The sequence below is a fragment of the Podarcis erhardii genome (genome assembly GCF_964252035.2).
Source record: "Podarcis erhardii genome assembly, chromosome: 1".
Classification (NCBI taxonomy): domain Eukaryota; kingdom Metazoa; phylum Chordata; class Lepidosauria; order Squamata; family Lacertidae; genus Podarcis; species Podarcis erhardii.
The window spans coordinates 104,249,175-104,273,475 of NC_138497.1; the positions used below are offsets into that span (position 1 = coordinate 104,249,175).

Here is a 24,301-nt window from a genome sequence, read left to right on the forward strand (position 1 = left end):
TGTATACATCATAGCTTTGTGTGGTGTCTTTAAATTAAATGCCAATTATGTTTGAAAGTCTTATTGCACATGTGCAGGGATGGTGTTCACCAACTATGCATGCACAATAAATTCACTTTAACGTTCATGGTGTTGGTGCTAATGTCTGCTTGTTAATAAAGAACAAAAGCTGGGGGGGGAAATGTGGTTACATTCTTTGATCAATGTAGGCTTTTATTTTGCATTACATATGGACTTACAGTGGTTCTCATTTCAGTCTTGTGTACACAGCCTTCTTAATACCAAGTACTGTAAGTTTACTGGATGCAGTGAGGACCTCTTGAAAGTAGGTAAGTTTTTGAGCTGAGCTGCATGTCCCAAATCCAAGCTCTCCTCAAACTCTTACTACTGTTTTGCCAGCAAAGAGCTATTGAATATGGAGAAATCAAGCTAGTTTACAGAGCTTTAACTGAAAAGTGAACTCTTGAAATGTGTTATATATACATCTTTTTACTGTCATATCTCTTCGTTAAGTGCTTCTCGACTATGAGCTGTTGCTCTATTATATTACGTACACTATTTTATTATAATTTTTTTAAAAAAGAAGATTCCACGGGCATCTTTCAATGCTCAAAGTACCGTATATTTTCCATATATTTTCCATAAGGTTTAAAATTGGGGCTAGGTAGTGCTGAGGGGTGTTTTCTTAATTTGGAGTCCCCGAAAATAGGGGGCGCCTTACACATGGGAGCTTCATACACGGAAAAATATGCTATTTCACATTCATTATCTTGGGAGTCCACACAACCCAGTGAGGTAGGCAAATAACCTGCATTAAGATTGGTGTGGATGGGTGCTGACAGCACCCTACTTAAGTTTACTTGGTGAATAAAAGACCATAGATAATTCTCATTATCTAGTCTCTTATCCCTGATGCTAAACTAAGTCTCGGGTTGTTTGGAAGGCGACTAGAATCGAAAGCGGGGTTCTCAATCTTGGCAGAGGCACCTCAGCTGAAATGCCCTTTTCTATTTTGCTACTACCAGAAAACAAAAGAAAAAAGCATGGGAGCTCTGTTCTTCACCTGTTATTCCAGTCACCCGGCCAGCTTCACAAATTACGGGTTCAGCGATCAACAGGGACCTTCCGAGCGCCCATTGCTCCCCCCCCCGCCCTCATACACGTGCCGGTCCCCGTTCGTATTGTGCTCTCGAACCCGTGTCAAAGAGGAATGTGTGAAGCCGCCAATTCCTTTATAAATAGAGGGTTTAACTGGAGAAGGCATGTGTGTTTTATGCATTTGCCGGGGGGGGGGGGGTTGGAAGTTTGCTGGTGGGAAGGAAAGGTCCCGACGGCGCTCTTGGAGCTCTTCCCTCAGCAGCGCCTCGGCCGCTTTATCGCCTTCGGCAGCGGCGTTCGCTGAGGCGAAGGAACGGCGAGCGGGTGGGGGCGGGAAGCAGAGCCAGAGCGAGGCGGCGGCGGCGGCGGCGGCGGCGGCAGGGTCTCGTATCCCTCAGCCCGCTCTGCGGGTCACCCGGCTGGGGCTGCGCGCGCAGCCTTCCCCCCTCCTCTCGCTCTCCCCGCTTCTCTTTCTCTTCCCCCCTCCCACCCCTCCTCGCTCCGCTCGCGCGCTCGCACTTCTCCTCTCTCCCCACCCCTCCCTCTCCCCGCGCTCTCGCGTTGGCTGCCGGGATCGCTGGCCGCTTTGGTTAATGTCCGCCATGTTTGCCATGGCGCAGGGAGCGGATCGAGCGAGCCCGGCGCGGACCTAGGGCTGCGGGCGGCTCTTCGGCGGAGCTGTTCCGGGGCGGCGGGGCTCTCCATGGTGTGTCGGGCCGGGTCCGGGAGCGGCTGGGAGGCGGCGGCGGCGAGGCCGTAGTGAGGGGGTCCCCCCTCACACACACTCCCCCCCCCCAGCCCGGCCCCGGGGTGTTATTGTGAGGGGGAGACAATGAGCAAACTCTCCTTCCGAGCTCGGGCGCTAGACGCCGCCAAACCGCTTCCCATCTACCGCGGCAAGGATATGCCCGACCTCAATGACTGCGTCTCCATCAACCGCGCCGTGCCGCAGATGCCGACTGGCATGGAGAAGGAGGAGGAATCGGTAAGGGAGTCGCGCAAGTGGGGGGGGGCACCATTGTTTATCAGACATCTCCACCCCCCCTCCCCTCACGGGAAATAGGCCATTGGCATTCACCAAGCGCCGCTACGCACGCTCGCCGCCGCAGCGGCGCACGCTCCCTATGGGGTCCTGCGTAAACAGCGCAGCGTAAATTCTCCTCCGGCGCCGTAAGCGGGGCCTTGCTCCGCCATCTTCTTTGCGTCCCCAGGACTCGCGAAGTGTTTTGATTAAGGAGGGGCGGGGAGAGTGAGAGGGGAAGGCTCTTACGCTGGCGGAAGAGAAGGGAAGCGCAAAAGGCGTCCTTGAATGGGAGAGTGTGCGCGCCGGCCGTTTTTGTCGGAGCTTGTCTTCTGCTGCTGTTTGGTCTTCAGTTTGTGTGCATTAGGCGGACTTGGGCTTAAAACGGCAGCCGCTCCTAGAGTTTCCCATATGCTTCTTTGCTTTTGACGGAGTGTCTTTATTCCAGGGCATCAGACCTTCCTTATAGCAGATATTGTTTCGTACACATTTGCTCTCGTAGCAGCACAGCGAGTGATGGCAGCGCTGTATCTGGCTGGGTAAATAGCAGAGATGTACGTTAGGGGAAAGGAAGCAGGGTTCTGTTTCCGTATGAGTTTAATGAAATAGTGATGTGCTTAGCTCGCAGGGAATGGACCATATCCCAAGACTCGGAAGCTGTCATATTATTTTGACAGCTCGCATTTCTGCATCCAAGTGGGGCTTAACGCTGCCAGTTTGCTTTGGCTAACCTGTGAGCCGTGCAGAACAAAAATACGGGATTTTTATGGTTTACGTTAATCTGTGTGATCCAGCACTGTTCCGTTATATTTTGATTTGTTTCTGTTGCCAAAACAACACTGACAGCACAATCCAGTACATGCATATACTCAGAAGCAACTACCACTGAGTTCAATGGGGCTTACTGCTAAATAAATGTGTATAGAATTGTAATTGAGACAATGATTCACAACAGAAGTGTCTGTAAGTGACCACTAATGTTGGAAATGATGACAGTTGTTTGTGGTGGTTGAATGTATGTAATGGGCTGCAGGTGTGAAATACCAGCTTTCTGTTAGTTCACATCTCTATTAGGTTGTGATAGTTTGATTTAATTCATTGTTATGATTTCAATTAAATGTTAAGGTTGCTTTTGTAGTATAGGTATAATCCTTTGCTGTATGTTATAGATAAGACACCTGCTGTCTGTATTATTTGTGCTTCTTGAGCAAACCTGCTGAATTAGTTTTCTTAAACGCTGGAGTTGCATATCTGTGTACAAGCTGCCCCTCTAAAGTGGCTGTGCTTGCATGCAGAGCTGATAGTAAATGTATCCTCAGAAATTTCTTCAATGAAATTATTTCTCCGCCTCATTGCCAGCCCACTGTGTGTTGGATTGGTTGTGACTGTTAGAAGAAGGTCGCACACTTTGTGATTGGCTTTCTTGTTTGACTGTTAAAACAGAGAGGCATCTTTGTAATCATTGGTAACTCATGATTATGACCTCATTGTATTTTTTTGCATTATAATTTATAATATATTGAGTATTGTTAATACTTCAACTGTCTTAACCCTTTTAAGAAGTGAATTAATGCAAATGTGTATTTTTAAAGCAAACTATAATGTAGTTTATATTTACTAATTTAACTGCTTTTTTCCAGTAGTTGTTTAGTTTAAAAGAGATCAGATTTATATCGTTACAGGCAACTTACACTTTGTAGAAAGTGGAATTAATATTCTTTTTAAAATCTGGATATTAAATTTTGCAAATTTTGTGTATAATTTTAATAAAAACATTTTAAATTATTCCAACATATACAACCTTTATTAATGGTTTTTTTTGAAAAGCAGTCATAATTTACAGTTAAATATGAAATATGTCTCTTGAAAACAAAATTCGCTAGTCTCTTTCGGACATTCTCACAGATAGGTTAGGTTGAAGCCTTGCTGTACAGTCATGTGCATGTTTAGCCAGAACTAAGTCCCACCGTGTCTAGTGAGTCTTACTTCCTAGTACGGCTCTATGACCCAGAGTGTCTTTTGTGCAGATATCTGGCCCACTTAGACTGCCACTTAAAAGATATATATCTCCTTTCAGCCTTTAGGCAACTAATAAATATGAATAATATTAATGTTCTAAAGCAATCCTATGCACACTTACTTGGATTTAACATTGAAAGCAATGGGCCTTATTTGAGTAGACATTTATAGGATTGCATAGTTAGTAAGCTTCAAGCCCAGTGCTAGCCATGCTTACTAAAAAAAATCACATTGATATCAGTGGGATGAACTTTGAAACAAATATTTAATTTGATTTATACATTTACATATTCTTCTGATGAACTCCACAAAGATGTTTACATACGTCAGGAATTCCCAAACTGTCCTGCGGACCACCCAGTCACTTGTGAGCCTCATTCATGTGGTCCACAGCTTGTCTGGATTTGTGGCTAAAGACAAGAGATGGCATATTCATTGCATTAAATAGTCATCCTGATTTTTAATTGTCTTTTATTTAGCATTGTAGTTATTGTTATAAAATATATAAGAAGCAATAAAGACACAAATAAAAATCATAAAGCATTTTGGACAGTGCATCATTAAAAATCATTAAATAGTCCACTAAGACTATTTAGTTTTCAAATGATCCATGAGGGGGAAAAGTTTGGGAACCACTGACGTAATTAAACCCTCAGTATATCTTGATACCTACTCTTATGTGAGGGTTCCTCTATACATGGCTGCCATTTCTGATCTGGTATCCTATGCCATTCTCAATACTTCCCCATGAAATTGTTGTCAGGAAAACCTGGCACTGGTTGACTGTTTTTCAGTGGGACCTCTCCCATTGAGCTTCTGTGCTGGGCTGCAGATGCAAGTCTGGTGCTGGGTTCTGTCTCTGTAGAGAGGAAGTGGCTCAAACAAAAGAAAGGGCTGCTTGGACAAGATGGGAACCAACCATTCTTAGCCTAGACCAGGCATAGGCAAACTCGGCCCTCCAGATGTTTTGGGACTACAACTCCCATCATCCCTGACCATTGGTCCTGTTAACTAGGGATGGTGGGAGTTGTAGTCCCAAAACATCTGGAGGGCCAAGTTTGCCTATGCCTGGCCCAGACCAAGCTTAGTTATTAAAGATGCACCAGGTCCACTGTACATACTTCCTCCTATGGAGTGGCCACCAAAAAAGCCTGACCCTGGATTTCTCTTTCTTTGGAACGCAGATATTTTTGGCTCAAGGTGCTGTCTCTTCCTCTTTGACAAAAGGGGTTTGAGGATACAGTATCCATCCTTAAAATGGTATCCTTGCCATTTCTATAGCCCTATTGAACATGCAAGAGGTAAAAGTGGAGAGGCACGTGCAAGTCCTGATACAGTGCCCCTGCATGGCAGGCTCTTCAGACAATCATACATTCAGCATAAACATCTGAAGGAAGTTCTATGTGTGTTTGGTTGAATAAGGCAGGATTTCCAATTTTGGGGAAGCTTCTAGCCCATGTTCAAATGAACATGCTTAGATTTTTTCTTCCAGACTGTCTTGCTTGATGTTGATGCTGTGGTGATGTTTATGTGTGTTTGCCTATCTGCTCCCCATGTTAGAATAGGACTTCTAACTAAGCCTTATTCAACCTTGTCTTCCCAGATGTTGTTTGGCTCCAATTTGGAACACCCGTAGCCTGCATAGCCAGTAGTCAAGGAGGTTGGGATTTATAGTCCAACAGGATCTGGAGACTCAAGAAAGCTGTTCTAACTTTAAATAAATTGAATTTCACTTCATTCACATCCTCTTGGTTGCTCTCTACTGTATTTCTGTTTGAGAAAAGCATAAAGGCTACTATTACAAGTGGGTCTCTGATGTAATAGGGTGGATATATACATGCAGTGGGGCGCAGGTGGCACTGTGGGTTAAACCACAGAGCCTAGGACTTGCCGATCAGAAGGTCAGCAGTTCGAATCCCCGCAACGGGGTGCACTCCGTTGCTCGGTTCCTGCTCCTGCCAACCTAGCAGTTCGAAAGCACATCAAAGTGCAAGTAGATAAATAGGTACTGCTCCGGCGGGAAGGTAAACGGCGTTTCCGTGCGCTGCTCTTGTTCGCCAGAAGCGGCTTAGTCATGCTGGCCACATGACCCGGAAGCTGTACGCCGGCTCCCTCAGCCAGTAAAGCGAGATGAGCGCCACAACCCCAGAGTCGGCCACGACTGGACCTAATGGTCAGGGGTCCCTTTACCTTTTTATACATGCAGTGAGGCATTATAAAGTAACCTCAGTTTTATTTCTTTCATGCAGTTGTACGTGGAAAACATTTCAGTCACATTTCAGTCAGTTTTGCTTATAATTGCCATTGATGATGATGAGCACAGTGCTACTATAAATGGTCTTAAAATAGTGTGGGAGTGGGTTGACAGAGTTTATAACTAGACTGTGTATACTCTTGTTGTTCTTTAAAGTGGGGGATAATGCTGCAAGGTAACCCAAATTACATTGTTTGAACCAATTCTACAACAGGCTTGGCAGGATCAGGGTACTGATTAATCTTATTAAATGGTGGACCCCTAATAAAGAGGTGCTGTATCTCTCTTCTCCCCCTGCCTGGTGTAAATAACTATTTTATTTTTTATTTAGTACTTGCATAGCTTTTTTAGGGATCAGTTCTGCTGGTACAGAATCACAGAAACATGAAGTGGAATAGATTTAACTTTGTAGTGTTGCTTGTGATTGTAAGGTATAAGTGGAACATGACAATAGTGCCACTTGAGTACCTACGATAATTAGATGCCGTTCCACTCAAATAAAATTAGTACATCATCTTCTCTGCTCTAGGTGGTCGCTGGTGGAGGGCTGGACTGTGAGGCCCTAGAATTTAGCCCTATGGTCCAGCCTTTAGCTGCACCACTGTGGTTATAAAGGCAGCATTAATTTTGATAATATTAATGCATACATATTTTAAAATCTAATTTGTGCATAAAGCACAAGAGACTGTTGTGCATTAAATAGTAGATTAAAAAATATTTTACTAAGCTTTGTTTTCGTGTGTTTTTTTTTTTTGAAAAACTACTAGCACATTTCACGTACACATATGATCATCACCATTCTTAGCAGTTATGCAGCTATCAGAATGAAAAACTTCTTTAGAAATGTTAGGAGGTGGTATTCTGTACTTAGTAACAGTGCAGTTCTAGCCATGTCCACTCAAAAGTAAGTGCTGTTGAATTTGATGGGCTACTCCCAGATACGTTTGCACCCTAAAGCTGGTGGGGACCCTGGGGCCCTTCAGCTGCTGCTGGACTAACAATCGCAGCATCTCGCTCATTGTCCATGCAGACTCAGTTGATGAGATTTGTAGACCAGCAACATCTGGAGGGTCTAAGGTTCCCCAACCTGCCTAAAGCCTTAGAACACAAGCCTTTTCTTGGTATTTACCAGCAGCATGGCAGAATCCTAAATCATTAACATACAATGGAAATTTACAGAAATGTACTTGCAGCTTGGTAGTTTTGCAGTGAACTCAACAAGAAGTCACAGCCTAAACCAGGGGTTAGCAAACTTTTTCAGCATGAGGCCGGTCCACTGTCCCTCAGACCTTGTGGGGGGCCAGTCTATATTGGGGGGGGGGAAATAATGAACGAATTCCTATGCCCCACAAATAACCCAGAGATGCATTTTAAATAAAAGGACACATTCTGCTCATGTAAAAACACACTGGTCCCCAGACTTTCCGCGGGCCAGATTTAGAAGGCGATTGGGCCGGATCCGGCCCCTGGGCCTTAGTTTGCCTACCCATTGCCTAAACCTATACAGTGGTACCTCAGGTTAAGTACTTAATTCGTCCTGGAGGTCCGTTCTTAACCTGAAACTGTTCTTAACCTGAAGCACCACTTTAACTAATGGGGCCTTGCGCTGCCGCCGCGCCCCGGAACATGATTTCTGTTCTCATCCTGAAGCAAAGTTCTTAACCTGAGGTACTATTTCTGGGTTAGCGGAGTCTGTAACCTGAAGCGTATGTAACCTGAAGCATATGTAACCTGAGGTACCACTGTATTCTATTGTCTTTGCTAACGCAAACTGAAGATAGCTGTGTAAGTTTCTTAAGCTAATAAATAATGGAGTTTACACACTTTGAAATCAAGTTTTAGTCCAGTTTCAGCTATACAAAATGCTGTGTTCAGATATTCTGAAAAGGTTTTCAGAGTGTGAACACAGCCCAGAGACAGGAACTATCAACACACCTGTTATAAATGCACTGCTTTCCAGTAGAGAGCCACATGAATGTTTCCATCCATTTGTTTGCCTCCCTTGTTGGGACAAATGTTGATGGGAAATAGTGCCTCTTACTGTGGCCATATTCAGATCTGATTTCCTCCCCAGGGTTTGCATTCTGCTTGGAGGGTTTTAGAGTGTGTGAAACAGCCCAAGTGACTTCAGCTTTCTAGAACTTGGTCTTTTGATTTAGCCTAATGGGAATGCAACAACAGTGACTGAATTTAATCAGTTCAGTGGATTACGTAAAAGATTTTCCTCTTTAGTTTGAGCAAAGGAGACAACACTTGACACAGATGCACCTAAAGCAAAAGTAAGTGCATCTTGGAGTATCATAGAATTGTAGAGTTGAAACTTGGAGGGGACCCCCAAGGGTAATCTAGTCCAACCCCCTGCAATGCAGGAATCTGAACACTCAGTCCCCATCAGTTTGAAACCATCCCGGACCTTGCTTGGCTTTGTAACTGTGATAGTTTCAGCCCAGTCCTGTGCGTGTTTCCTCATAATGAAGTCCCAGTGTGTTTAATGGGATATATTGTCCAATAGATTTGCAGATGATTGCAGCAGTGACCATGGAGCTATCAAGAAGAAAGATGACTTTTGATTTACTAACAATGCAGTTCTAGATATGTCTGCTCAGAAGTAATCCCCACTGAGTTCAGTGGAAGGTGAGTGAGCATAGGATTGCATTGTTAATGTTGATGAGGATCTGCTATGAGGTCTAAGCATTGCCAAACCATTTGGATACTGTGGCCATAGTAGTATCATATTTAACTTCAGTGCAAATTGAGAATTTTCCAGAAGACCTAATGCAGTCAGTCCTTTTAATCTTAAAGGGTGAATTTTCTTAAAATAAAGGTGGGGGTGGGAAGCACAAACTCGGGCATATGAAGGGTAATTGATGGTAGAGTAAACCATTATTGAGCAAGTCAAATGCCTTGATTCTGTAAAAAGAAATATATACATATAGCCTAGCTTGCACACATGTGGAAATGCACCTGGATGTACATGCTCATCCAAGCTCTGTTTAACTGTCTAGATATGAAGTGTGTTGTGAATGAGGATGCAAAGTCATAGCCACCAGTTATTACATGTTACTAGTTGCTTACGACTGCAGCCACACTCTTTGATGCTAGTATTCTTACTGTTATCTTATGGTATGAACCAAATCTTGATATTAATATGAAATAAATAAATAAAAATTTTAATAGTCTGAAACAGGAAATCAGTCACACAGCCAATGGGACTATTAGATAGCTATGGGGGGGAAGGAGTATTGAAAGATGACAGGGAGACTCTATAGAAGCTAAATGAACTATTTACACCAATTTTCATTGTAGAAGAGTTGATGGTTTTGAGGAAATGATTTTGAAGACTCAAGTGGAGTGACACAAGATTTTGAGACAGAAACAGTTGGGAACCTTTGGCCTTACATGAACCACATTTCCTATCATGCTTGCCCGTGTAAACTGATAGTACTGCAAAGGACAGAAATGTAACGTAATGTTACGTTACGTTACGCTATGTTAGACGACACAGAATTATTATTTTTTTTCTGCAACAGAAAATATTGCTTCACTAGATTTTAGATAATTTTTAGATAGTGTCAGTAGACGTGAAATTAGAATGATTTGGTAGATAAAGGCTAAATTTGGATTTAAATATATTTTGAAAAATTACAGAGTTTCTAAGCAATTTTTATCAGTAACTGCTTAAAAAGGGAGTTGAATAAATCAACAGGTGGTTTGCATTAGAGGGAAGTTAACAATGGAGTTCCCCAAGAATCTAAATTTGGAATAATTCTACGGTAGTTATTAATCAGTGATCTGGAGTAGGATGAAATAAATATAATTTATTGATTGCACAGAATTATTCAGGATGTGCTGGCTGTGGAAGACTCCCAAACGACCTTTTCAAATTGGTTGACTAGGAACCAATTAGTACATTAGATTCAATGTAACCTCGAGCACATTAAACAAATAAATAAACCAAAATAATGTCTCATAAACTGAGGATGTCAAAAGTGGCTGTAACTGTTGAGGAAAGAGATCTTGGGGTCACAGTAGAGAGCTTACTGAAAATGCCAAATCTTTGCCAGTGGTGGTACAATGGACTGAGGAGCTTAGTATGCTTTCTGTATTTGAACATGCATCCTTCTGTAGACTGCAATTTCCAAATTTCTCTTATTCCAGATGGGCCTCTTATATTGAATTCTTTGCCCACAATGTCATTTCTGCTTTGGGGCTGGTTGTACTGTTGGTAGTAACTAGATCTTTGTTCCTAGAACAACTTTCTGAGCTGGGAAGTGTTTCCAAGTATATAAGCCATGGGTAGGCAAACTAAGGCCCGGGGGCCGAATGCGGCCCAGTCGCCTTCTAAATCCGGCCCACGGACGGTTCAGGAATCAGCGTGGTTTTACATGAACAGAATGTGTGCTTTTATTTAAAATGCATCTCTGGGTTATTTGTGGGGCATAGGAATTTGTTCATTTTTTTCTTCAAAATATAGTCTGGCCCACTACAAGGTCTGAGGGACAGTGGACCGGGTGCTCCCTGCTGAAAAAGTTTGCTGACCCCTGATATAGGCATTTCAATCTGACCTATATCCTCCCTCCCTTTACACCCCCTCCCCTGTGTCCTGCCTTTTCCCTTCTCTACACCTTTGCTTTTTATTACATAAAAAGAAAAAGGAACAGAGGTGTTAATAAAGAAGTTTCCAAGCTTTGGCAATGAAAAAGGGGGAGGGGTCGGTGCTAAAAGGTTACAGTTGTACTTCTGGATGCGAACAGGATCTGTTCTGGAGCCCCGTTCACATCCAGAAGCGAACACAACCCGTGTCTGCATGTGCGTGGGTTGCAATTTGCCGCATCTGCACATGCGCGAGCGGTAAAACCCGGAAGTAACGCGCTCCGTTACTTCTGGGTCGCTGCAGCGCACAACCCGAAAATACTTATACCGAAGCTACCGTATTTTTCGCTCTATAAGACACACTTTCCCCCTCCTAAAAAGTAAGGGGAAATGTGTGTGTGTCTTATGGAGGGAATGCAGGCTGCGCAGCTATCGCTGAAGCCAGAAGAGCAAGAGGGATCGGTGCACACCAATCCCTCTTGCTCTCCTGGCTTCAGAGATAGCCCTGCAAAGCCTCTTGAGCGCAGCCGGAGTGCTCCTGCCTCTTCGCTCAAGAGGCTTTGCGTTGCTTTCTTGTTTCTTGTTTTCCTCTAAAAACTAGGTCCGTCTTATGGTCGGGTGCATCTTATAGAGTGAAAAATATGGTGCTTCAACCTGAGGTATGACTGTATTAGGGAAAGGACAGAAAATAAAACACCAATAGCATTGTGACATTCTGTAAATCTAATGGTGCTGGATCCAGGCTTGCACTCAGTAGAGTTCTGCCTGTGCTGGAAGAAGAGAGTGGAGTAACCATTTTTACTCATTCCCCCACTCCATGTTCCCTAAAAAGCTGCTCTGGAGGATGGGGGGGGGGCAATCTGTAACATCATGGAAGGTGGTTTTGGTGTGAACAGTGCAGTCTCTTTCTCTTTCTCCACTGGTGTGCCTGCTGGATCTCTGTTCCTCCTCTAGAGAAAATCTAGCTGTAGTCCACAGTGTGGTCACACTTTTAATATTTTGTACATTTATGCTTGATGTCTCCCCCACTTGCCCTCCCAGAAAAAAAAATCTGCTGTATAACTGGAAAAAGCACAACAGGGAGAAGCTAAGATAAACAGGGGTTTGGTGCACCTCACCTGAAAGCTTTTGGTGCTTTTTACTTATAGTAAAATTACAGCCAATAAAGGGTATGACAAATATTTATAAGATTATTAACAGCCTGAAGAGAGTGGGTAGATTAATTGTATTTATTTCTCTCAATACAAATTACAGTCATACCTCATGTTACGTTTTTTCAGGTTGCATCCCGCGGCGACCTGGAAGTACCGGAAAGGGTTACTTCCGGGTTTTGCCACTTGTGCATGCACAGACACGCATGCATGCGCAGAAGCAGCAAATTGCAACCCGTGCGTGCGCAGGCGCGCCACTGCGGGTTGCGTTCCTTTCATGTTGCGAACCAGCCTCCAGAACGGATCCTGTTCGCAACCAGAGGTATCACTGTATTGTGATCTTCCAGTGATATTGGCAGTCAGTTCAAAACAGACAAAAGCAGGTACAGTGGTACATTGGGTTACAAACACCTCTGGTTAAATAATAAATTAATTAATTAAATAAATAAAAAATAATAAATTATCATCTCGGGGGATAAATAATAAATTACTATTACTACTACTTGGGTTATAGATACTTCGGGTTACACACTCTGCTAACCCAGAAGTAGTACCTCAGGTTACAAACTTTGCTCCAGGATGAGAATGGAAATTGCGCACCGGCGGCAGCGGGAGGCCCCTTTAGCGAAAGCGTGCCTCAGGTTAAGAACGGTTTCGGGTTAAGAACGGACCTCCAGAACAAATTAAGTACGTAACCCGAGGTACCACTGTATTTCACACAAGGCACACTAAACTTTGAGAATAAAATGTAGAATCTTAGGTTTTATTTTTATTGGACAAAATCACAGAATACAGTAGTTCTATCCGTGGTTAATAGTCATGAAAGTGGAAATGGAGCTTCAGTATTCAGGAACAGTATACATCTGAAAATCAGTAAGGAGTAGTCTGCTTGTGAATATTTTGAGTAGAAATTGAATGCTGAATGAGTTGAGCCATACTTTCAATCACCACAGTAGTTTTTGTTGGGGTCATTTTTGGTAGACTGTATATGGTAAAGAGAGTTTTAAGGCAGAAAATGCAAAGATAAACCCTTGACTCTGAGAGAACATTTTGCATAATGCAGTGGAAGGGTGGTGAGATAGACAGGTTGTATACAATGTAGCATTAAACATCATTGTGCAGCATTAATCACCTTACGCCTTATCAGTGGGACTTTGCTCCCCTCTCTCCCTCCTGCATAGCCCCTAAATTTGTAATTTCTTGCAAAGTGGGAGACCAAGAGTCCTCCACATGGGTCACATACAGTTTGTTCTTCTGTGGAGAGTTTCTTCTAGCTCCTGGTGAGTGGGGAAATGGCAAATTAAAGGCTATATTATATTCACTTTTTCACACAGCATCTCTGGTATAGAGGAAGATCCAGTTCAAAAAATATTGCTGGAAACTTTTCTCTCTCTTTAAATAAGCATGGAATAAGCAAATTGTAGTTTTTGCAGCAGGAGACAGTTTATGCCCATTATATTATTCTGAGTGAGGAGGTTGTATTGTTTAATAATAATAATAATAATAAATTTTATTTATATCTCGCCCTCCCCAGCCGAAGCCGGGCTCAGGGCGGCTAACAACAATAAAACAGTACAAAAGTACAGCACAAACAACACTCTAAAATCATTCATTATAAAATTAATTAAATTCAAGCCACTGGCCACCATTGGACCAGAGCTCCGTGAAGATTGCCAAGGGAGGGAGTCAGGCTGTGCCCTGGCCAAAGGCCTGGCAGAACAGCTCTGTCTTGCAGGCCCTGCGGAAAGATGTCAAGTCCCGCAGGGCCCTAGTCTCTTGTGACAGAGTGTTCCACCAGGTCAGAGCCACAGCCGAAAAAGCCCTGGCTCTAGTTGAGGCCAGCCTAACTTCTCTGTGGCCTGGGATCTTCAAGATGTTTTTATTTGAAGACTGTAAGTTTCTCTGTGGGGCATACCAGGAGAGGCGGTCCCGTAGGTACGAGGGTCCTAGGCCGTATAGGGCTTTAAAGGTTAAAACCAGCACCTTAAACCTGATCCTGTACTCCACCGGGAGCAAGTGCAGCTGGTATAGTACCGGGTGAATGTGATCTCGCAGCGAAGACCCCGTAAGGAGTCTCGCTGCAGCATTCTGCACCCGCTGGAGTTTCTGGGTCAGTCTCAAGGGCAGCCCCACGTAGAGCGAGTTACAATAATCCAGTCTGGAGGTGACCGTCGCATGGATCACAGTGGCTAGGTCACGGCGAGAGAGGTAAGGAGCCAACTGCTTAGCTTGGCGGAGATGGAAAAATGCCGCCTTTGTAATAGCTGCAATCTGCGCCTCCATGGAAAGGGGGGTGTCAAAGATTACACCCAAACTCTTAACGGACGGTGCTGGCACTAATTGTGCCCCTGCAAGAGATGGGAGTTGCCCCCCCAATCCTATATCGTCCCGTCCCAGCCACAGGACCTCTGTCTTCGAAGGATTTAGCTTCAACCGGCTCCCACGTAACCATCCAGCCGCAGGTTCCAAACATCTTGTCAGTGTGTCTGGGGCTGAGTCAGGATGGCCATCAATCAACAGATAGAGTTGGGTGTCATCGGCATACTGATGGCAACCCAGCCCAAAACTCTGGACAAGCTGGGCGAGGGGGTGCATAAAGATGTTGAAAAGCATCGGGGAGAGTATTGCACCCTGAGGTACTCCACACACCAAGGAGTGGCGCGATGACAATTCCCCCCCAAGCGCCACCCTCTGTCCACAACCAGAGAGAAATGAGCGCAGCCATTGAAGGACTATGCCCTGGATCCCCACGTCGGCAAGGCGGTGGTCCAGAAGTTCGTGATCGACCATGTCGAAAGCTGCTGACAGATCTAGAAGAATCAGCAGCACCGACCTGCCTTGATCCAGCTGTCTACGAAGATCATCTGTTAGGGAAACCAGAGCCGTCTCGGTCCCATGACCAGCGCTGAAGCCGGACTGGAATGGATCCAGAGCCGATGTTTCATCCAGAAACCCACCAAGCTGTTCAGCAACCGCTCTCTCAATCACCTTACCCAGGAACGGAAGATTCAAAACCGGGCGGTAATTGGATAGATCTAAAGGATCTAATGATGTTTTCTTTAAGAGCGGGCGCACCACTGCCTCCTTCAGTTCCCCTGGGAATGTCCCCGTGCCAAGGGACAAATTGATGATATCCCCCAGGAGGGCCCGCACCTCGTCTGGACACGCTCTAATCAGCCAAGACGGGCACGGGTCGAGAGGATAGGTGGCGGGCTTTCCAGCTCGGAGGAGTCTCTCCACATCGGCTGGGGATATCCGGTCGAAGTGGTCCAATACTGGACCCGAGGACAGTCAAGGGGCCTCCAGTTCCTTTATTGTATCCAAATTGGCAGGGAGGTCATGGCGGAGCAACAAGACCTTCTCTGCAAAAAAGCTCGCAAATGCCTCTGAGCTGTGTGTCAAATTGTTATTTAAATTTGGCTGTCCCTCAAGGGACGTTAAAGACCTGATTATACTAAATAATTCAATCTGCCTTTCCCCTACTTTTCTGTTTCTAAACCCCGCTCCCCCGCACCTGCAGTTGTATTGCTAAAGGTTTGCTTTGTTTTTACTGTCACACTTCCAGACTCTTGCTTGTACAGTGGTACCTCAGATTGTGAATGGGATCCGTTCCGGAGCCCCGTTCGCAACCTGAACGGAATGCAAACCACGTCTGTGCACGTGCAGGTCGCGATTCGCCGCTTCTGCACATGCGCATGACATCATTTTGTGTGTCTGCGCATGTGCGAGCAGCAAAACCCGGAAGTAACCCTTTCTGGTACTTCCGGGTCACCACGGGACGTAACCTGAAAACGCGCAACCTGAAGCGGACGTAACGAGGTATGACTGTATAGATCTGGCTAGCTGCAGAATAGCTCCTCTCATTTCTTAAGTTTTGACAGACCAAATGACAATGGTTATGATCCAAAGAACTACGGTAGTTTAGGTGAGGGTGGATTTGATTTAAATCAAATCAATTTAAAATTACGATTTAAATCACTAGTCAGTAAGACTTGATTTAAATCATTTTTTTACAGAAAGACTCATTTTTGCTGGTATAATCTTAATATTTACAACCAGATGAAGGTTTCATTTTTGGAATAATAAATTTTCAGAGTAGTTTTTACAGTTATATCAAAAATTACTGATTTGGTTATACTATTAGAAATACATTGATAGATAATTATGAAATTATTGTGAGACTTAATAAGTTAACTGCTTATATAAATAATCATTTCCTTAATAACAATTTAAACAATTTATTTAACTGAAACAGTAACATTATAGCATATGTATCCATGTTTGTTAACTGATGTGGTTAAACATTTTTTTAAAAAAAACCCCCACCTTATTTTGGCACACATGAAAAACTTAAAACAAATCCTTATTTCCTGATGAACAGCCTTTGAACTATAATGTAACTTAAATATAAAACTATATTTAGAAAGATTTCCCCTCCAAAAGCAATTTATTTTAAAAATCCAATTTAAATTTTTAAAAATCCGATTTTAAAAAATCATTAATTTTTTTATCTGCCCTGGTTTAGGTATGCTTTCTGCCCTTTGAACTGCTGCCCCCTATACATATCACACACTCCCTTCAAAATTTCTTTATATTCAAGAGAGGTTTGCCAGGAAGTAAAGAGGGCCACTGTTCAAGCCCATTGGTATGTGGAACAGGTTGCACAGTTATTTGGATTTAGATTACTGTTTCCATTAGAAACTACCTCACTTATGCCATTTGTACAACACAACTGGGTTTCAGATTCTGCACTTGTCCAGTACAGTTACTGCCTGCCATTATATACATGAACAGGTTTCTTTTCTATTCAGTATGAGAGAATTTCCTTTTTAAAAAAAACACTTGAAAATTTAGAGCAGTGGTTCTTCAAAACAGCTTGAGACACTTAACTCATTCCATTGTGTTTCTTGGTGACATGTGTTCCTGTGTTGAATTACCAATTTTGGGGATCAGCAGAGCAACTATTTCTCTGCAAGTTAAAAACAAAACAAAAACAACTTTTGTGAGATCACTGCACGCTAGTATTTAAATTATTAGTTGGATTCAATTGTCTTCTCAGACCATAAGCTACAAAAATGATAAGGGGCCTCATACAAACCAAAACATAGTTTTCCATCTTAATTTAGGAAGGTTTGCTTTACCAGTTTAAGAGTCCCCGTCCTAGTGAGTTCCGTAAGCAATTTTCTTTTATTATTTGAATACTACCTGCTACCTGGAAACTCAACATACATTGAAGGATGGTTAGGTGAAACATGGAGTTACCAAGCTGATAGTTCTTTTGTAACACATTTAAATTCTGGGGGGAAACCGAATACTCCTGTGGATTTAATTTGTGGAATGTTTGTGAGAAAAAACATCTTTATTGCAACCAACTTCACAATGGTGCTTGTAACAAAGCACTATTTTTTACCTTTCTTAATCACCTGCAAGAAGTTGCCATGTACGTTGTTTGAAATGTTACTATTATTATTTTTACTAAATTGTCTTTTATTGGAAATTGAAAAAGCAGGTTGCAGTTTGCAGTTTGCCGCAGGGGAAGGATTATAGGGTGGAGAGTGTCAAATGGAATGCAGCAGTTACAGCCTCTGTCATGTAGGAAGACACCATTCCCATGGAAAGAATTGTGCCTCCTGCCCCAGAGTTCCTGTGCCCTATTCTACCACCTCAGCCACTGCCTGCTTTTTGTAGTGAACTTCTAACTCAGGTTACAGATAGGTAGCCGTGTTGGTCTGCCATGGTCAAAACAAAATAAAAAAATTCCTTCCAGTAGCACCTTAAAGACCAACTGAGTTAGTTCTAGGTATGAGCTTTCGTGTGCATGCACACTTCTTCAGATACACAGTATGCACACTTCTTCAGATACACAGTGTGTATCTGAAGAAGTGTGCATGCACACGAAAGCTCATACCTAGAACTAACTCAGTTGGTCTTTAAGGTGCTACTGGAAGGAATTTTTTTATTTTGTTCTAACTCAGGGTTAGGCAACCTAAGGCCTATGGTCTGGATGCGGCCCAATCGCCTTCTCATTCCGGCCCACGGACGGTCTGGGAATCAGCATGTTTTTACATGAGTAGAATGTGTCCTTTTATTTCAAATGCATCTCTGGGTTATTTGTGGAGCATAGGAATATGTTCGCTTTTCCCCCAAAATATAGTCTGGCCCACCACACGGTCTGAGGGGCGGTGGACCGGCCCACGGCTGAAAAAGGTTGCTGACCCCTGCTCTAACTCCTGTTGAAAAGGACCAGAAGCTCCTTGCTGCACACAACTAGAAACTGTGTCCTTTAACGTATTTATTAAAATATTTATATCCTACACATTCAGGCAGGATTAATAATATGAAATTGAAGTACTTACATGTAAATTCTAATTCCCTGGCTATTCTTAACATTGACAGAGCTTTCCTATTAGGTTGTTTGTACCTGAGAGATGAGGATCCTCACTGCTTTGTGTGCAGACACAGTTTCCACTACTTAGCTAGGGCCTAAGAATCAGTTCTGTACCTTCTCCTTGAATTGTCTATCTGGCCCTAGTTTGGTTGCAAGCCCATCACTATGGCTTGGAGGGCTCCATATAAAATCTTAGGGCTTGGATGTTTTGCTTCTGTACTGAGCGTTAGAATTGGTTTGCTTCCTTCAGCCCATGCCTTCAGAATTTTCTGGGTAAGCTAACTGCTCACAGTTTCACCTGATTAGTGGAGGCTTAAGGTGGGGTTTGGCTACATGTTCTGTATGGTTTGCTATTAAGAAGTGCTCAAGAAGAAGGGAGTTGGTGGAAGAGCACTTTCATGCCCCCTGCAAATAGGGCTGGATGATATCTAGTTTTCAACATTATGATATATCACCATCTAAATATCATGATATCTTGATATATCACAATATATATCTGCAGTGACGGAGGGCCTTGCTGGGCCTCCCTGAGGGGCAGAGGGTCCTGGCATACCTTCCTGCAGTGACGGAGGGTGTGCCACACAGCACAGCACCCCACAGCAGCAGAGGGCCTTGACGAGGCTCCCTTTGGCGGTGGAGTGCCTTAAAATGTAAGGAAGTAGTAGATTTAATGAAAATATTAAAGAAACTTCCATATATTATATTTAATATATTTTCAACTAATTTATGAGTAGTTTAAGTGATTTACTAGTCAAGTTGCGTCTGCTTCCCCACTCAGAGGTGTAAGTGAAATCTGTGCATGCATAAGCCCACTGAGTTCAACTAAGCTTACTTCTACTTTCTTGGGAATGAGCCCCATTGAGTTCAGTAGGGCTTGCTTGTGAATAGACACACATTCGCTTTCACTGCTTTCTGAAAAACACCCTCCCCATCATTCTTACACAGTACCCAATCTCCCATTTCAGCATAAGGCAGCCAGCTCAATCTTCTCCCATTCCCCCCTGAAAGGCCCAACCCTCATCCCACCAATCTTTCCCTTTTTATAGAAGGGAGGGAGGACAAGCAAGCAAAAAGATTGTTTCTGTTGTTAATTTGTTTAGTCGTGTCTGACTCTTTGTGAACCCCTTGGACCAGAGCACGCCAGGCACTCCTGTCTTCCACTGCCTCCCGCAGCTTGGTCAAATTCATGCTAGTAGCTTCAAGAACACTGTCCAACCATCTTGTCCTCTGTTGCACCCTTCTCCTTGTGCCCTCCATCTTTCCCAACATCAGGGTCTTTTCCAGGGAGTCTTCTCTTCTCATGAGGTGGCCAAAGTATTGGAGCCTCAGCGTCAGGATCTGTTTTTCCAGTGAGCACTCAGGGCTGATTTCCTTCAGAATGGATAGGTTTGATCTTCTTGCAGTCCATGGGACTCTCAAGAGTCTCCTCCAGCACCATAATTCAAAAGCATCCATTCTTCAGCAATCAGCCTTCTTTATGGTCCAGCTCTCACTTCCATACATCACTACTGGGAAAACCATAGCTTTAACTATATGGACCTTTGTCAGCAAGGTGATGTCTCTGCTTTTTAAGATGCTGTCTAGGTTAGTCTCCTTTAAATTAAAAAGCATTCTTTTTAATATGGAAGAAAGCTGTTTAGGGGGAACCAACAATATCAACACCAGCAGAAAATAAAAATACCCCCCCTTTTTTTCACTGGTGAGAGAAGAAAGAAGTGCTTTCCAGTTCTTTGTTTACTTTGCCTCTTTGATTGTCTAGTCGAGGGGGGTTCCTCCTGGATTGTTAGCAAGCTCTGCATAATTAGATGAGCTAAGTGGATAGATACCAGTAAAGCTGAAAGAGTTTGCTAGTTTGTGTGAGGGTTTATCTTCATTTCTTATCTGTGAGGAGGGAGAGAGCAAACAAAGCAGGACACACTTGCATGCAAATTATTTGCAAAGTATCATTCAGCTGAGATACCCCCTTTTGTTCACCGGTATATTGGCTTGTTGAAACACTTACCATGATGTTATTTCAATACTGGTATTCCAACGATATGGCGATTTATTGAACAGCCCTACCTGCAAACTCCAAGCCTCCTTAAAAAAAATTTCCTAAATGTTTGGATGCTGGGCTATGATGGAGAGTGGAATTGCCCCAAACTGGGCACAGTCAAGTTCTCCTTATATAAACCCCCTTCTGTGAGCACATATTGGGATCCAAGCATCTTAGGTTTTGTTGATGTTTTTCAGTTTAAAGCCTAAGCCTTGTTAGAGGTATCCTAAGGACCACAGAGGCTCAGGATCAAGTGCCTTGAACACAATTCTGCATCTGTTTTGCATGTGTGTGTGCTTCAGCACAGGTTTTGCAGTGGAAATAAACTAGGAATTCATGTTGTATGTACATACAGAGTTTGACAATTTGTCTTTTTCCAGCAAATAAATAACACCTGCCTTTTTTATAACAAGGTAAACTGCAAAAACCCTTACTGCAATTCGCTATACATTGGTACCTCGATTGTCGAATGTTATCCATTGTGGAAGACCTTTTGACTTCCGAAATGTTCGACAACCAAGACAGAAAGAGCTGATTGCAAAGTCAATTAAGAAAATTGGGAGGAAAAAAATACAGTGGAAGCCATTTGACTTGAGGCGCATTCGAAAATGGAAGCAATTACTTCTGGGTTTTTGGCGTTCAGAAACCAAAACGTTTGGCTTCCGAGACTCTCGAAAACCAAGGTACCACTGTACTGTTGACTCAACTTACATAGGGGGCATGTTCTGGGGATAGCGCATAAAGTCAAAATCACGTATAGTCAAAATGTTCCTGGTGCTCCCTTTTTAATTTTTTTGTTTTGTTTTTTGGCCAAGTGCATAAAGCAGAATTCATACAAGCTAAACATGCATACGTTGTGAGTTCACTGTATCTAATTTGTTTCTGGCTTTTGCTCATTAAAGGAGGTGCTAGATGTTTGTGGAAAGAAATATACCATAGATTGCAGGACTGTTGATGAAATGATGGGGAGTAGAAAGCAAATTTGTTTTTATTTAAAAATAGGATTTCAGTTCAGTATATTGTCATACCTATTACCTCACTCTCTCCTGCTTTGCTTCCCTTTTTGCTTCAATATTTATTTTATAAAATACAAACACATCATCAACAAATAAAGCAGCGGGGTAAAAATGGAGTAATAAAACAGGTTGTTAATAAAATACATTGATCTTAAAAACCCAGGAGAATAAAAGTGTTTTTGCATTGTGCTAAAAATATAGTAAAGAACGTAATAGGCAAGCCTCTTTGGGAAGTGAATTCCATAAAAATGGGATGTCACAACCACAAGGGAGCTTTTCCCAATCATCTCCCTGTCACCTCAGATAGAAAGAAGGTTCTCTTAAGATGGTTGTGCAAGCATGTTTCTTAGGAGAAGTTCTGTTCCCAGTCAAGTTTCATATCTGAACTGAACTGAAATCTGCATCAGATTAATCCCAAGCTGAAAGTGGGGTGTCTTAGAGGAATTTGGAGCCTTTCAGAGGTGAAGCAAGTTAAGTACAGTTGGCATGAGTTGAAGCAGGGACCCTGAATGTCAGAAGGGAGAGCAAGCACCATATCTGACTTTTTAGAAGACATCTGAAGTCAGCCCTGTTCAGTTTTTACTGTTTGATGTTGTATTGTGTTTTAATTTCTTGGAAGCTGCCCAGAGTGGCTAGGGCAACCTAGTCAGATGAGAGAGAGAGAGAGAGAGAGAGAGAGAGAGAGAGAGAGAGAGAATATATAATTATCATTATTATATTCCTTTATTGAAATAGGGGCACACCTGCTTTAGGGTTATGTGCCTCATTTTCTTATGAACTTGTTTTTCTAGTGGTCACTAGAACACCCCCAAGTGGGGCTTTCTCCAGCCTGCCCTCTAGGTCATGCTCCTCACTAGCCCTTCTTCACACCCTTTTTGAGTGCTTTTGTTTGGCTAGAATGTGTCCTTGAACATGGATAATACTTCTTACCTGCCTGGATGGAGGGTAGAGAGGGGTATGTGAGTGTGTGACCTACTGTACGAAAGTAGAATGTGCATTTGTTGCTCCACTAATTTTTGCCTTTGGCCCTGCTCACCACTGTTATGTGTCCCTTGGCAGATTGTCCAGAAGGCAATGTTGCCCCTGGGTTTTTGGTTTGTTGCTGGTCATTCAAGTTAATTTTTCTCTTCCTCTTTCTTAGGTCACACAGATAATTAGATTATGTCTTACTGTAGTATGTCTACCTCAAATTTTGAGCTCTGATTGCTTACTTAATACCTTATAACAATTAAGAGTAGAGTGTGCTTCATTCATTTCTTTCTTTGCCTCTGTCATTTATATATGCTTAGAAAATTACACGCACACACACACAGTTGTGGATTCCAAGGTTACATTCTTTAAAAATAAATAAGCTCTGCAGTTACTTTAACAAAAACAAGGATGCTATGCATACTTTATTCAAGAACTGAATAGTGATTTAAATTGCTATCTTAAACCTGAGAGTACATCCAATAGGCTATTTTCTGAGTAGACATATATTGAATGGCACAGTTAAGAATCTTTCAGTCTGTTTTGCTGTTTTGCGGCATATCTAAATATTTGAAATCTTTTGAGGGTGAATACTTAATCGAGGGCTTTGAGAGAGCATGTGGCATAAGTATGTGTATGCATGTGGAGCTATTTTTGTTGAGAGAGACTGTAAAAATGTTCTTGCCTAGTTTCCTATAGTGTCGTGCTGCACTGGCAATGGGGAGATCTAAGTTCAGATTCTAATTATATGCTCTCTTTTTGTATTCTGATCTAGCCTGGATGGAGTTGCCTTTTCATTGTTTACATTTTTAAAAGTAGTTGTTTCCAAACTAGCTAAGTACCTCCCTACTCATAGTTACATACTCCTCTTCATTCTACGCTTGCTTTATTTCTTAATTTGTTCCCTTTGTACAGCCTGCTTCAGGCAGCCCTGTGTTACTTCTTAGAATTGATGCACATGCCTAGAACCCAAGGCTTGTACTCAGGGCTGACCCACCCATGAGGTAAGATGAGGCCACCACCTCAGGTGGCAGGATCCACGGGGGCAGCAGATCCAGCCTCCAAGGAATGCATCGCCCACTGTTGCTGCCACGGTGGTGGTGACAGCTTTGGGCCCTTTGGGCCGGATCTGCTGTTTCCTTGGCAGCCCCCCACCCCCATGTTGCCTCTGCAGCGACCTCTTGATGAGCAGTTGCTGCTTGTCTCCCCTGCCCTCCAACCTTGTTCCCACTATAGATCTTACTCCTTCCCTTGCGGGGTGTGCCCTTTTTGTGGTTTGCCTCTAGTAGTGATGTAAGGTGAGAATATTCTCTGCTAGAAAATTCTCCAGAGAATATTCTCCACAAACTGTAAATTCTAATGTAAGAACCAGTTTTACAACCCACATATTAAAAATCTAGAAAATAATAAGTCAAGCTGTGTTAAGTAATGAATAATGATGTTTTTTGATCCAGTTACATTACTGGGCATTGTGTCATTCACCATTGGCAGTTCTGAAATGTGAGCTACAGAGAACATTTGGGGTTTTTTTTTAGTTTTAAAAATGCTATTCATTTAATTTGATGAACATTTGAATTCAAAAGTATTTCAACTATATGTAATAGCCTTTTTTCTATTTTGGTGTGACCTTATTCTTAGCAATTCTATACCCTTGGCCATACGGTGTGATTTTTTTAAAAAAACAGAAAGTAGCTTTAATGCTTTATACAATTAAAGTACCTAGCCCTATACAATTATGTGTAACAGCATGTGAGGTG

At 42.9% G+C, this 24,301-nt stretch overlaps 1 protein-coding gene across 2 annotated transcripts in view; it reads left to right on the forward strand.

Moving 5' to 3' along the window:
• Nucleotides 1–1,660: 1,660 nt before the first annotated feature.
• Nucleotides 1,661–24,301, forward strand: part of EPC2 (enhancer of polycomb homolog 2) — a 51,788-nt gene continuing 29,147 nt past the window's right edge. The window contains exon 1 of one of the 2 annotated variants that reach the window (XM_081871476.1): nt 1,661–2,083. In XM_081871476.1, the coding sequence (XP_081727602.1) occupies nt 1,931–2,083 (153 nt within the window). In that variant the 5' untranslated portion in view covers nt 1,661–1,930. The remainder of the gene's footprint in view (nt 2,084–24,301) is intronic. The other variant, XM_081871475.1, reaches the window with a different exon arrangement.